Raw genomic sequence first — 16,163 nt, forward strand, 5'->3', positions numbered from 1 at the left:
TGCTGCAAGCACCTCTGAGAGAAAGCCGCCCTCGAGTTCCGCCCACTGCCAGACAGTCCAGTTTCTCCCCGTATGAGTCTGGGTCCCCAGAGACTCGCCCGGACCTGGAGTTCAGGGCCGTCGGAAGCTTGTGTCTCCATCCCGATTGAAAAAGACAACTGCGTCCTCAGTTGCCAGCCCTTTCCTCGTGCGCCTCTGTACCTCTGCACTTTATTTCCGCACCTCCTCTGAGTCTCAGTGTGCTTTTCTCTTTCCTTCTAGTTGTAGAATTTCCACTCAGCCAGCCTTCCTGTGGTTCTGGATGATGTCCGTTTTGTCTTTCAGTTGTATTTTTGACGTGGTTGTGCGAGGCAGCAATTTCAGGTGTTTACCTATGCCGCCGTCTTGGTTTCTCCTGATTTATATTAATTTTTATACCTCCAGGACAGAAAAGGCAAAGGAAGAATGATAAAATCTAGCAAGTATTTAATTCATGATTTAACTAAAATACATGTGGATTTTTTAAAATCAATATACAATATAAATGTTCATTCATTCATTTTACTTATTCATTCAGCAAATAATTTGAGTACCCAACAGTGTTTTTTGAAAACAGAAGGTGAATGATTTAAAAAAAAAAAAAAGGTCCCTGACCTTCAGAGTTTATGTGCTAGTGAGAGAAAAACAGGATAATCATCAAATAAGTAACTTTGAGCAGTGACAGCTTCTATAAGGAGAATAAAGCTGTGGGAAGGGTGGGGTTGCTCTTTAAGATAAGGCAGTCTGAAGATTCAGGCCTCTTTGAGGAGAAATCAAGTGATACAATGGAGGAAGCCATGCAAAAGCCAAAATGCCTGAAGTGGGAACCAGCGTGGCACATTCAAGAAACAGCACAGAGGCTATGTAGCTAGAGCAGTGGTCGGCAAACCGTGGCTCGCGAGCCACATGCGGCTCTTTGGCCCCTTGAGTGTGGCTCTTCCACAAAATACCACGTGCGGGTGCGTACGTACAGTGCAGTTGAAACTTCGTGGCCCATGCACAGAAGTCGGTTTTCGGAAAGGAGATAGACAAAACAAGTATACAAGACAAGTCTGGATGGGAGAGTTGGAAGGGGTCGACCTCAGCGAATGTACCTCAATCTGATTGAGGACGTTTTTAGCAAAGGCCAGCTTAGGAGTACCCTAATTAAGTTAATAACAATGTACCTACCTATATTGTTTAAGTTTAAAAAATTTGGCTCTCAAAAGAAATTTCAATCGTTGTACTGTTGATATTTGGCTCTGTTGACTAATGAGTTTGCCGACCACTGAGCTAGAGCAATGAGCAGTAAAAAAGTGATAGGAAGTAAGGCTGCAGGTAGGCTTGATCTCATTGGGCCTTATCTGTCATAGTAAACAGTCATAAGTTTGTTAAATTTACAGTAAGCAACTACACACCTGTAAGTTTAGCACTATAGTATATACTCAAGCAGTGTTAATTAATGGTAATAATTTAACCTCCAGAGCTAGAAACCTACTGGGAGAATGCCATACCAAAATCATTCGAATGGCATAACTCCTGAAAAAGTTAGTTCTCAAATCCATGTCGAACCTGGTGGGATTATTTTGGGGGGAAGGCGGGGCTTAAAAAATATTTAAAGCTTAATCCTTTCACTAACATTTTTTCAAGAACAATTAATTTAGAACAAATTTATAAAGGTAAATTCTCTTTGTGAAATTTTAAAAGTAAAATTTTTTTCAGAGTTGAAAAGACTTTTATTTTTAGTTCTGCTCCATTTGACAGATAAAGAGGCTGATATTAGGAGGTAAAGAGACACATCTAAAATAGCTGGAGTATGATTTTTATATTTAAAATGATAATACTTAATTCTATAAAGCAAATAGTAATCATAAATACTGGATAAGGCACAATGAGTAAGAGCAAAGGCTCAAGGGTACGTCAGATCTGGTTCAGTTCCCAGTTTTGCCTTGCATTATCTGTGTGGGGGGGCAAATCTAAATCTTAGTTCTCTCCTTTATAAAATTATCATCATAAAACCCAGTTCATGAATGTTTTGTGATGTGATGAGATAATACAGATAAAGTGCTTTGTACACAATACTCAGTAAAGAACTTTTTTAAAATGGCATAATCATTTAAATTGATATTTAGCAAGATATTGAAAACCTATTTGAAGAAATAATGACAGAAAACTTCCCCTACCTGGTGAAAGAAATAGACTTACAAGTCCAGGAAGCTCAGAGAACCCCAAACAAAAGGAATCCAAAGAGGACCACACCAAGACACATCATAATTAAAATGCCAAGAGCAAAAGACAAAGAGAGAATCTTAAAAGCAGCAAGAGAAAGAAACTCAGTTACCTACAAGGGAATACCCATACGACTGTCAGCTGATTTCTCAACAGAAACTTTGCAGGCCAGAAGGGAATGGCAAGAAATATTCAAAGTGATGAATACCAAGAACCTACAACCAAGAATACTTTATCCAGCAAAGCTATCATTCAGAATTGAAGGTCAGATAAAGAGCTTCACAGATAAGGAAAAGCTAAAGGAGTTCATCACCACCAAACCAGCATTATATGAAATGCTGAAAGGTATTCTTTAAGAAGAGGAAGAAGAAAAAGGTAAAGATACAAATTATGAACAACAAACATGCATCTATCAACAAGTGAATCTAAGAATCAAGTGAATAAATAATCTGATGTACAGAATGAACTGGTGATTATAATGAATCAGGGACATAGAAAGGGAATGGACTGACTATTCTTGGGGGGGAAAGGGGAATGGGAGATGCGGGAAGAAACTGGACAAAAATCGTGCACCTATGATGAATTTAATAAAAATAAAAATAAATAAATAAATAAATAAATAAATAAATAAATGCATGCTTTATATGTCTCAATCCTTACAACGATCCTGTGAGGTACAGCTAGTGTCATTCTTGGTTTACAGATGAGGATACTGAGGCACAGAGAGGTTAAGTTACTTGCTTAGGGTCATGCACATACATGGCTGGCGAAGGGTTGTCTTGTGATTTGTGGTTGTACTGGATATGTTTATCATGGAGACCAAATGGCTAAAACAGACATGAATGCTGTATTGAACCAGACACAGAATTATATTTGTTCAGTGTTCACACAGATGGCTAGAAGAGAAGAGTAGACTTGTCTTTGGTTCAATAGGCTAAAGTGGAAAGTAAAAAGCTACTACCTCTCAGGAGAATTATTGAAGAGATTCTCCTCAAATCATGTTTTACTACACAATCTTTAAACTAGTTCCCTACTAACTTCATTTGCTGAATGTAGGACTCTAGCCTTGCTTGTTCTGGGAAAGGTAACATATCATATTTGGCCAAATATAGATAGACAAGTACACTAAGAGGTAAGCCACCTTTTACTCAGTTGGCTCTGAGCTACTACTTGAGTTAATATTCTAAATACCTCAGGTGAGCCCTGGCAGATATTGCCCAGTGGTTGGAGTGTTGTCCGGTGCACCGAAGGGTCACAGGTTCAATTCCCGGTCAAGGGCCGGTACCTGGGTTGCAGGTTTGAACCCAGGCCCCTGTTGGGGTGTGTGCAGGAGGCAACCAACAATGTCTCTCTCTCACATTGATGTTTTTCTTTCTCTCCATCCCTCTCTTCCACTCTAAAAAGTCAAAGGAAAAAATATCCTAGGTAAGGATTAACAAAAACAAATAAATACCTCGAGTGATTTAATCATACAGCTTGAGGAAGTATGCTAAAGCTGCATAGTACAGTACTGAAATATATATATCTAGAGTCGGTTAAAAGCTGAATGTTCTATAGAAAAAAATAATGTGGATTTTGTAATTAATAAGCCTTGCCTACAGGAAGTAAAAAACATACACTAAAGTTTTCCCTTTTAGAATGTGAGATTTATAATTGACTTTTTAAAAATTATTATTACTTATTTAGTGTTATAAACTCATTTTAAATTTATATGTGTACATTTTCCCAATATTTTTTATACCATGCATAGAGCCATAAATGAAACAACTCCTATAAATTACATGTAATCTTTCTTCCATAGAGTACTGTATTTTATTTTATCTTCATGTTACTCTTGGGAGTTACAGGCAGTAGCCATTGGCAAAACTAGAACTACGGCTTAGCAACTCTTCATTCCTGGTGACTTTTGCCGAGCCTATAATAAATGCTTATCACTTTGTAGTGTTTAATATATAAGTGTTTTTCTAAAATTAGAAGTAAAGTGTGAAGCAAAAAGTATAGCTAAAGATAAAAATGTTATTTTAAATCATTTTATTATATCAGAAATAGACTTTTTTTGTAAAGAAAATTTGGAGAGTACAGAAAATAGAAAAAAAAGAATCACCCATAATCCATAGCCCAGATGCCATCACTGTTGGCATCTGGGAATAATTCTTCCCATACTTTTTCCTATGTATACTTGTTTACATTGCTATAATCATAGTATGTATAAAATTTTGTTCACTTAACATAAGCAGATAAATGATTTATTAGTATATAATCCATTTTTATTAACATTAATAATAATTATTTGAAAACTCTAATCCTGGCCTTCCTCCCAGCCCTTGTTAGTTGCTAGTCCTGTCATATGGCCTAAAACAATGTGCATTTCTCAGGGAAGGCAGTCATAGCACTTGTGACCTCTTTTATTTTCTGTTTGTGTTACAGTGCTGTCCATGCTTCCAACACTGAGAGAGGCCTTAATGCAGCAACTCAATTCTGAGAGCCTCACAGCTCTGCTAAAAAACAGGTAAATGCAAGGTACAGTATTTTTTTACTTATATACTGCACTTAAAGTGTGTACAATTCACTGAAATACTTTTCAAACATCTTTGTTTCCTTGTTTTTTTCTTTCTAATTAAAGCTTACAATATATAGGCTTATTTGGAAAGAAATACTTACTAACTATATCTTTGAATTCATATTTTATTTTGTCCATTTATTTATACTCTACCTTGATGCACAAAATATTTGGGTGAACAAATATTTATATACATTCTGGTTTTTATATAAATAGATCTTATATCACTGACATTACTCAGAAATGTAATTATTGAGTCCTTATGGAATGTGTTTCTGAACCAAATACTAAGTTATGTTGAACAGTGGGCTTCTTAGAGAGTTTACAATTTAAGAGGTAAATCATGTGAACATGCATTTTAGGTAAATAAGGCATATGAACTTATATTTTATTTTTTTCTTTATTGATTAAGGTATTACATATGTGTCCTTATCACCCCATTGTTCCCCCCCACCCCCCTGAACTTACATTTTATATTATTTACAAAGTGAAGTACAAATACAACATGAGCAACAGTAATGATAATTTACCTTACCTTGACAGTTTACTGGCTACACAGCACTTTCACACATAGGACCTTGTATATGGAGTGCAGTATGTGTTGGGTATTCTAATTTGGTGGTGCTGTGTAAATTTGAGAAGAGCTCTAGAAAGAAATGGCTTCTTATTTTAATGGACAATGTGGAGGGAAATGGTCTCAATAAATAAATTTTAATCATTGTGGCCTTACTGAAATATTCACTTTCCTAGTAATCATCCTTCAATACCCAGGGGAAGAAAGTGCTATTTCTTTTTTTTTTTTTAATATATTTTATTGATTTTTTACAGAGAGGAAGGGAGAGAGATAGAGAGCCAGAAACATCGATGAGAGAGAAACATCGATCAGCTGCCTCCTGCACACCTCCCACTGGGGATGTGCCCGCAACCAAGGCATATGCCCTTGACCGGAATTGAACCCGGGACCCCTCAGTCCTCAGGCCGACACTCCATCCACTGAGCCAAACCACTCAGGGCGAAAGTGCTATTTCTGAACTCTCTCTGTGCCAGGCCCAGTGCAGATACCGTACATACATGCTCCCATTTAATTTTCACATTGAATTAATTTTCACACTTGTTCCATTTAATTTTCACAATACCCTTGTGAGGCAGATATTTTCATTCATTTTGCACATAGGAATTTACTGCTCAGATAGCTTCAATAGCAAGTTGGAAAATGTCTTTGAAACATTTTCTGTATTCAGAGAATACCTCCCAAAGTAACAATAGATTTGTGTACTTGGAAATTTTTTTATCTGATTAAAATGTAATTCTATGATAAGGGGTTTTCCTTCTAAATTTCATCTTTATTAGAGGTTGACATAATTTCACCATTACTTACAGATGTAAGTTCAGTTTATGTTAGTTCATATAATTATATAAAGAAGAAACATATCAGCAGATTACTCCCAAGTAAATCTTTAATTATCACATATATGTCCATAAATAGGGGATAAATAAATATGTATATAAGTAGGGAATAAAAATGTATTTTAATTATCTTAAGTTTTAGTTTTATTAGGGAGACATGACAAATGAAATAAGTGAGTAGCACTTCTATAATAGCAACATAAAAACAGTGGCATTCTTCCTTCTTGGTGACTCTTTCCTGCAAGGCCCTAGGTTCCCTGTGATAATTAACAAAGGGTCTCTTTCCCTTTAAGACATTGCCATCCTAGGAAGGAAGTAGATGAAATAAATTATAATTCAAGACATAGTATGTTTGATCTGTGGTTTTAAAAAATGCAAAAGCAAAATGTGGGGTGAAGATGTGTTGGGCTAGAGAAAACAGGGATTAGTTTTGAAGGCTAATCTTGGACAGCTTTAAAGAAAAGATGTCATTCCTCTTTTCTTACTCCATTGCAGAGAGGAGAATTTCTTAAGTTCCTAAGAGTTTAAAATGGGCAACAGTTCTAATTCGCTGTTTCCTTCTTATATCTCAGTGTTATTTTTCCTTACCTTCCTTTTGATTTGAAGTTACTGTTTGCAGTTTGAAGAAAAAAAATGTCCATTTGAAAGACATTTGCATAAAGAGGGACTTGAACCCTTACAAAGTATAATTAAATAGGCCTCCAACCTAATGATTGTTTTTGTATTAGTTTTCAGTCAACTAAGGTCTCTTATAAGTCTGTCAAGCAAGTTACTTTTCTCTTTAAACTAATTATGATAATAGCTGATCAGAAATAAAGAAAAGATTTGGTAGTCTTATTTTGTAAGTTTAGCAAATAGGCTTCCGTCATGTTTTTAGTACTTGGCATTCTTATTGAAGATCGATAATGACAATGATGTTTTGGTGACAAAGAATCTTTAACATCTTCTATCATAAGAGAAATAGAACACTTTGAAAGGATTAGTTTAATTCTTAAGACATTTTAGTGACACTAAATAATTCAAAGTATGAATTCATGATGTATTTTATCTCTTTGAACGTATGTTCATATAAATATATAAATACACATATATGTACTATCTTAGTCTGCTGAAGAAGCTTAGAATTGCTACCCAGTAGTGATGAATATCTTTAATCGAAGGTTGCCATCTCAGACTACCTTTTCCTGCAACCAGGAACTAGGACTCTTGGAGAAATAGCTGATTTCAGATCTGCAGCAAGAAATGAACAAGATAAACACAGACAGTTTTTTATGTCAGTAAGCAAGGAAGCTATCAAAGACTAAATGGGGTCATGTCAAAAGGATTCAGGAACTAACCTGAATAGTTCACCCCCACTTGGTCAAAGATGGACAATTTGAACATTAATAAGAATAAGTAAAGTGAGTTGAAATACATCAAATATATATTTAAATTCATGTGTCTGTAATGATACTTTAAAACAAAAAAATACTTCATTATTTACCTTTGAATGATTATAGAATCTACTTCATTATATGTAAAATGGTAAATGTGGGAAAAAATAAACATTGTTTCTGTTTTTCCTACATGATTTTATAATACATACTAGAGGCCCAGTGCATGAAATTTGTGCACTTGAGGGGGGTCCCTCAGCCAGGCCTGCACCCTCTCACAGTCCGGGAGCCCTGGGGAGCGGGCCTAAGCCATCAGTAGGACATCCTTAGTGCTGCCACGGAGTCAGGAGAGGCTCCCACCACTGCTGCTGTGCTCACCAGCCATGAGCTTTTGTGTTGAGTGTCTACCCCCTGGTGGTCAGTGCACGTCATAGCAACTGGTTGTTGGGCCGTTTGGTTGACTTGCATATTAGCCTTTTATTATATAGGATATGCATATGCTCTGAAAGAGGAAAAAAGACTAGAAGGATATATACCAATATGCTAATGCAAATAGTTGTTATCACTGGTTACTGAAATTATAGTTGTTTTTTACTATATTTTGTGGGTTTTGTTTTTGCAGTGACCCTGTATAAACTATAATTAAATATACAGCTACAAAATGCAAAGTTTTCTGTTAGATGATCTGAATATTATTTTCATATATTCTGATTTTTTTTCTTTAGGCCTTCAAACAAGTTAGAAATATGGGAAGATCTGAAGATAATAAGTAAGCTTACATACTCTATGACAGCAGCACATCCTTAAAATATTTCTAAAGGGAAAATTTTGTACTCTATGTGGATGACTCTTCTTTATCTCATAGAGTTGTCAGGATTAGATAATTCTCATAAAACAAGTAGTTCAGTGTCTGGTCATAGAAAGTACTGAGTATTAATAGTGTAGGTGGTATTATTGTTATTGTTATGATAATATGTACACCTGTCCTAGACTACATATGCTTATACTAGGTACTGATATCTGCAATATTATACTTTAAAGTTTTTATTCCAACCCAGATAGTAACTTTACTTTGTATTGTGTGCAAACTTTCATTAGTGATAAAAGTTTGAAGCAAAGAACTGTCCTAGCACATATATATATCCATGTCTTATAACTTCATACTATCATTCCTACATTTTCCCATCCATTCAACTAATCTTTATCAACTGAATCATGCTTAAGCCTTCCTGTTTGAAAATAAATTAAATCTTTGTAGTACCCTCTTTTTCCTTTGATCTATTATGCAGTCTCACACCCCTATATAATACCAAATATTTCTACATTCCCTTCTCCTCACTCCCACTCACTCTTTGACACACTACAGCCTGGATTCTACTCCCATGTCTCCACCCATGCAGATCTTGCAACATTAGTAGTAACTTTTATGTTGCTAAATCCACTGGACATTTTTCTCCTGTAGACCTCATGGCAGCAGTCAACACCTTTGCACTCTCCTCTGTTTTGAACACTGTGCTATGCTACTGTGACACCTCATCTCCAGATGTCTCCCTGTGTTTCTGTGCCTTCCCCTAACCCTTTAATGGGCTCATCCTACTTTGCCTGCCTTTGAAAACTGGAGTTCTTCCAAGCTTAGTTAAATTCTTTTACTCTGAGTTAGCTCCCTGGGAAAACCAGAGTTCTGAGGCTGCAACTCTTAGTGCTTCCCAGTCCTTTCTTATTTAACTTTTTAAAGTTAATAATATATAATCCTTCATTCAATATATTGGTCATTGTTTTAATTAAGAGATCATACCTAATGTACATTAAAAAGTTATAAGATAGACTTTGAAATATTTTGAATTGATATATTTTTGTATTTGAAACAGTTACAAATGTATTTTTAAGTCATCTTATGAAAAAATAACCATAGCAATGATTCATGTCTTTACACATTTATTTATGTTTTAATAATAGTACCAATGGTTGTTTTTTTCCTCTATGAAGGTTTTACAAGAAGTATTGTAGCTGTATATAGTACATGTATGCTGGTGGTTCTTTTGCGAGTCCAATTAAACATTATTGGTGGATATATTTACCTGGATAATGCAGCAGTTGGCAAAAATGGCACTGTAAGTGGAATAAACTTAAATAGATAGTGCCCTTTGTTTCAAGAGGTTCTAATTTTAACTGAATATTACTACTTTTGATAATTTCTCTAAATTAAATATCTTTATATTTCATGTGATTTTAAACTTTTAGCATTATTATTTTTTATATTTTGAAACTAGACTTTTTGTTATGTTAAAGAATTTTATATTGCCCATTCATCCAGGTCCTGAAAATCTCAGCTCAAGTTACATTGAAAATATTATTTACTAATAATATTGTGTAATTTAACCTATTTTGTACAGACAGTCCTTGCTCCCCCAGATGTCCAACAGCAATATTTATCAAGTATTCAACACCTCCTTGGAGATGGTAAGATTCTTATTTGTGACCTGTAAACTAATTGTCATTCATTCATTTGTATTATTGAGGAATTTGAAAAATAAACAAGGCTTTATGTTTGTTTTCTTTTAATAGGCCTGACAGAGCTGATCACTGTCATTAAACAAGCTGTGCGTAAGACTTTAGGAAGGTGAGGCATTTTGCTTTGGCTTTTCTGACTTCTGATTCTAATGAATAAAAGAAAAATTAGAATTGTTCTAGCGAAGCTAGTAACTTGACAAAGGTTGTTCATGAAATTCTTTGTAAGCTAGTAAGAGACATAGCCCTTGGATATTGCATTGTGGAATCCATTTTCTTCGTTAGTATCGACCTTTTGATACTGAGGATAAACTCTTAATGTTTCATTGTTTTTTTATTGATTTCCAAACCAGAAATATTTGGATTGTGGGGTAAAAACCTACTTTAAAATTTGCCTCTGAGGCTTTTATCTCCCACTTATACTGGTAATGTCTATAATTACAGTGGGAATTTTCTTGTGAAATCTGCAGCAAGATTTTTCTTGGCTCTGTAATAATGCCCCTTAACTGATGGCTGATTTCTTAATCTGCTCAAGTGATTTCACAGTCAGCAGTTTCAGGTTTGACTGGATGAAACAGGATCTCAGATAGTAACCTGATAGGAAAAAAGTGTGTGTAGGATGTATGGTATAGTTTCAATTAATCCCAATTTCCTTTTCTCTGTTTCTAGTGTTTCTCTTAAACATTCTTTGTCCCTTTTGGACTTGGAGCAAAATCTGAAAGAAATCAGAAATCTCGTTGAGGAGCATAATTCTTCCTCTTGGACTAATAACAATGGATATAAATCTTTATTATGCCATTATATGATGCCAGATGAAGAAACTCCGTTAGCAGTTCAGGTGCTTAATTCATGACCATTTAACCAAAGCTCTTACTCTATATATTTAAATTTTTTACTGTCTCTTAAAATGTAGATTTCTGAGTCTCTTAAAAGGTAAATATTTGAAAAATATATATTTCAATAACTTAAATAAAACTCATTTAGAAAACAAATTTCATATGATTTCTAGTTAGAAACATTTATAATTTTAGATATTCAGCAAATTTTTATTGAGTATTAGTTATGTGACAAGTACTATGATGTATGATTAGGATATAAAATGAGTAGGACATGCTCATTACATGTGAGAAGCTCAGGAGACAAATTCAGTTCATGTGGCTAGAGAATATTGTATTTCTATGAGATCAAGTAGCAGAAGATAGAGCTAGCCCAGCCGGTGTGGTTGAGCATCAACCTATAGACCAGGAGGTCATAGTTCAATTCCCAGTCAGGGCACATGCCTGGATTTCTGGCTCGTTCCCAGTAGGGGGCCTGCAGGAGGCAGCCAATCAATGATTCTCTCTCATCATTGATGTTTCTATCTCTCTCTGCCTCCCCCTTCCTCTCTGAAATCAATAAAGATATATTTTAAAAAAAAGAAAGGTAAATTTTAATCAGGCCAGTTACCACTATCACATTTGTTTTTTAAAATAAATCAATGATGGCAATATCTAAGTGGACTGAAGGAAGTTGTCATCTAGTTGAGAAACAAAGGAGGCCTAATCTAGCAGTTATCCACCATGGTGTTGCTGCACCTGTGTGTTTCAGGCAGTTGTGATTTATGTTATTCATTGATTAAGAATAATAAAAATGCCAAAGAGTGCAGGTTCTGTATCTCATTTTAAAATAGTTACTGGCTTTTTCATATGTAAGTGGATTGCACCCATGCATCTCTCACTTGACAACTAGAGAAGGCTTAGACCAGAAAGGTCCCTTAGCATTAGAACAAAGAATGCCATATATTTCATTGCCTGCAGGTTTCCAACCCCCTCCCTAAAGACCCCAAAGATAGACCTGTTGGGTGTTGAGATATTTTGTATTCATGAGGAGGCCAAAAATAAATTGCAGCCCGTTTAAGGCATCCCTGCAGGATGGATGGAGGCTAAAATGAACCAGCAGAACAGATGGGACAGAATTAATAAAAGAAATAGGAGAAAACTTACAAGCCAGAATCTTAAGGAGACGTGATAAGAGTATTTAAAAAGCATTCTGGAATTTTAAAATTCAGCTGTGGAACTAAAAAAAAAAAATGATTCAAAAGAATAGATGTAGAGAGGAATAGTGAGCCAAATATTACCTGAATTGAGTTAAAACCTGAAACTTCAGATTGAAAGGACACACAGAGCCCCAGACTAGCGTAGATTGGTCCAAAAGACACATATATATCCTGATAAAATGTCTTTCCAATAAAGGAAAAAAAAAATCGCAGGCCTCTGCAACCACAAGGACTATTTTGTTCTTTGCAAATATATGCTAGAAATGTGTCTAAGAGGGCCCAGATAAACAAAGATCTTACAAAGTATTATGATTTTCTTTGATTTATCTTTAAAAACACATGAGTCTTTACAGTTCTTTTATAGTTTAACATTTTTTGCTTGTTGGTAGAACATAGACTTTAGGATTTCATCAACTCTGGAGTTTATTAATATGACTAGTTTCATCATAACCCTGTGCTAATATTTGAAACCTGAAGTATGGCATTTTAATTTCATAGGCCTGTGGGCTTTCTCCTAGAGATGTTACCACTATTAAATTACTCAATGAAACTAGAGACATGTTGGAAAGGTATGTATACTGTATGTAACAGAGAACACGTGTTTCTGTTTTGATTGTACTCTTACCATTTTTAGTCCTTCTTGAAAAACATATTCAACATAATCTCTTGTCAAAATTAAATTTTGAATCTGTTGCCCTGCCTTTAGGTAGGATTTCCTACTGAAACTAGTGGTTCTCTTATTAGGATGGGGAGGGAAGCAGAGATTTTTTTCAGCATACTCATGCCTGGCTCACTTTCTTCCCTAGCCTAGAGAGTCTATATACTAGTTGAGGGGCTGGAAGATAGTGTTTATATTTTGAATAAAGCTTTCAGGGATGATTCTGATATACCCAGTGTATACTAGTGTCTTCTCTCTCTCTCTCTCTCTCTCTCTCTCTCTCTCTCTCTTTCTCACTCTCTCTCCCTCTCTCTCCCTCTCTCTCCCTCTCTTCCTCTCTCTCTCTCTCTATCTTAGGATAGAATATAATGTTTCTAAAACTTTGAGTGATAAAAATTTCACATCTTGCCCTAACCGGTTTGGCTCAACGGATAGAGCGTCGGCCTGCGGACTCAAGGGTCCCAGGTTCAATTCCAGTCAAGGGCATGTACCTTGGTTGCGGGCACATCCCCAGTGGGGAGTGTGCAGGAGGCAGCTGATCGATGTTTCTCTCTCATCGATGTTTCTGGCTCTCTATCCCTCTCCCTTCCTCTCTGTAAAAATCAATAAAATATATTTAAAAAAAAATTTTTTTTCACATCTTCCCTAAATTGGGTATTACTTAGCGCTGCCGCAGAGGTGGGAGAGGCTCCCGCCACCGCTGCTGTGCTCGCCAGCCATGAGCCCAGCTTCTGTCTGAGCAACACTCCCCCTGTCGGAGCCCACTAACCACCAGGGGGCAGCTCCTGCATTGAGCGTCTGCCCCTTGGTGGTCAGTGCGTGTCATAGCAGCCGGTTGTTCCACCATTGGGCCAAAACCGGCTCTCCGACATCCCCTAAGGGGTCCCAGATTGTGAGAGGGCACAGGCCAGGCCAAGGGACCCCACTGGTACACAATCAGGGCTGGGGAGGGACTCGGGAGGTTGGCCAGCTGGGGAGGGACCACGGGCGGCTCCAGGGTGTGTCCGGCCCATCTCGCTCAGTCCCGATCAGCCAGACCCCAGCAGCAAGCTAACCTACCAGTCGGAGCATCTGCCCCCTGGTGGTCAGTGCACATCATAGTGACTGGTCGATTGTCTGCCTCCTTGTGGTCAGTGCACATCATAGCAAGCGGTTGAGCGGCCTTAGCATATCATTAGCATATTACGCTTTGATTGGTTGAACGGCCAACCGGCCAACTGGACACTTAGCATATTGGCTTTTATTATATACGATTTTTTGTGAAGTGTTAATATGTCATAACAGAAAGATCTTGAACTTTAAATTTAAAAAGGCTTGGGTTCAAATTCTAGCTCCCCCATTTACTAATTTCAAACCACTGGACAAATTTCTTTATCCCTCAAGTATCCAGTTCCTCATCTGTACAGGATAATAAAATGTTCTAAATTACTGGTATTTCATGATGGAATATGTAAAGCAAACCAATAATCTATGGCTATAAGAGGATTTCTCTTCAAGAAGAAACACTATTACTGGAATTTTACAAAATTGTACAAAATGCTGACCAACGTAAGAAAATTTAAAGTGGATGAATATTCTCATTGTGTTGTGTTAAATAATAAGCTCTCTTTTTATACTAATTTTTAAGGATTGACTCCTTGATATATTTTTATAGTGTTTTAGGCTGTAAAACCTAGATTGTGACTAGAAATGGTGGCTCTCAGTGGTAGCCACAGTTCATGAATTTATTTCCTTTTCCATTGAGACTCTAAAAAGTAACTTATCCTTCTTATTTTGTGTAGTCCAGATTTTAGTACAGTTTTGAATACCTGTTTAAACCGAGGTTTTAGTAGACTGCTAGACAATATGGCTGAGTTCTTTCGACCTACAGAACAGGACCTGCAGCATGGGAACTCCATGAATAGGTAAGATAACATGTAAAAATGTTACCAGTCTAATGAATACTCTAATAAAGTAGAGCTTTGGTTCTGTTTATTTTCTGTAACAAAAAAATCTTAGAGGGTAAATTTGAATGCTCATTTTTCAACAAGTTAAACTTCATTAACCCAATTACACCTTCATGAGTAGAACTATTTCTAGACTCAGTATTAAAACTTTAATTCCTTATAAAAATTTTCCCAATATAGATATGTACTTAAATTGTGAAACTACCCTTCTATCGGCCAAATTCCAATTATTGGTATGTGTTTTTAACTCTTTAGAATACAAAACTGAAAATGTTTTAATGCATTCTCTAATTTTATTCCAGTTCTGCAAGCCATAATTGGCCTATATAATTCAATACTTTTGGGCATTGTAATAACCAGGCATTCCTGTAATAGGTTTCCTTTTGATGAATTATCTCCTAGTTCTATAACTACGTCAGTGTATTCATTTTGTAGAATTGAGAATATTTAGTTAGTTCCATTGTTAGTAATTTTAATTATAACTATTATTAAGTCATGGATTTATGCTACCAAAGGTATTTTATGATTTTATTATATCTTTATCATCTTAACATAGCAGTTTGGATCTCCTATTAAACTTTACACTCTTTAAGAACCTCTGTCCTTTATATTAAACTCAGAAAATAGGTATTAAATCAACTAGGGGCCCAGTGCATGAATTCATGCACCTTGAAAGGAACTGTGGGCTGCGAGGCTGCAGTGGGCACAGGGGCAGGTCTTGGCCCATCCTCCACGCCCCCTCCCAGCACCTCCTGCCACAGCCCCTGGTCCCCTCTCTGCCAGCAGCCCCGCTCCCATGCACTGATGGCGCCAGCCCCACTCGCACCCACTTATGTCACAGAGCGATTGGGGCCAGCGCCAGCAGCAGGTGCGAGCAGGCCGGCACTGTCAGTGGGTGCAGTGGTGGCTGCTGCCCCGATCATCCCTCAGGAGCTGGGGGAGGTGGAAAAGCCCTCAGGGGTGATAGAGGCTGGCAGCCGCCGCCGCTTGTACTCACTGACGGCGTTGGGTGCCTGCAGCATGTACAAGCAGCGGCTCGGGCACCAGCTCCAAGTGCAAGAGGCAGCTGCCGGCCCCGATCACCCCTCAGGAGCATGGGGAGGTGGAGAAGCCCTGAGGGGCAATTGGTGGCAGCAGCTGCCGCTCCCACCTTCTTACGGTGCCAAGCGATCGGGGCCAGTGCCCGGCGCCAGCAGCAGGTTTGAGAGGTGGCTCTGGCGCCAGCAGCGGGTGCGAGCAGGGCTGGCGCTGGCAGCAGTGGCAGGACCACAGCACACGGGAGCAAAGAATTTTTAGTAACCACCAGAGGCTCGCCCCGATGACAGCGACCAGTGCCCTGCCTTGGTCTGGCACCTCTGCTCATCATCCTGCCACGGCCAACGCCCGCCATGTTCCGCACATGCCCTCTGGTGTTCAGCGCACGTCATAGCAACCAGTTGTTCGGTTGTTT

The 16,163-nt window shown here is 37.4% G+C and overlaps 1 protein-coding gene across 2 annotated transcripts in view; it reads left to right on the forward strand.

The window, feature by feature from the left end:
* PEX3 (peroxisomal biogenesis factor 3) overlaps positions 1–16,163 on the forward strand; it is a 30,699-nt gene that overhangs the window by 8,779 nt on the left and 5,757 nt on the right. For both annotated transcript variants that reach the window (XM_005859080.2, XM_014533895.1), the window contains 8 exons: positions 4,654–4,735; positions 8,292–8,335; positions 9,553–9,677; positions 9,960–10,026; positions 10,132–10,186; positions 10,744–10,912; positions 12,608–12,678; positions 14,549–14,671. In XM_005859080.2, coding sequence (XP_005859142.1) covers positions 4,654–4,735; positions 8,292–8,335; positions 9,553–9,677; positions 9,960–10,026; positions 10,132–10,186; positions 10,744–10,912; positions 12,608–12,678; positions 14,549–14,671 — 736 coding nt within the window. The remainder of the gene's footprint in view (positions 1–4,653; positions 4,736–8,291; positions 8,336–9,552; positions 9,678–9,959; positions 10,027–10,131; positions 10,187–10,743; positions 10,913–12,607; positions 12,679–14,548; positions 14,672–16,163) is intronic.

Source organism: Myotis brandtii, unplaced genomic scaffold, assembly GCF_000412655.1.
Source record: "Myotis brandtii unplaced genomic scaffold, ASM41265v1 scaffold123, whole genome shotgun sequence".
NCBI lineage: Eukaryota > Metazoa > Chordata > Mammalia > Chiroptera > Vespertilionidae > Myotis > Myotis brandtii.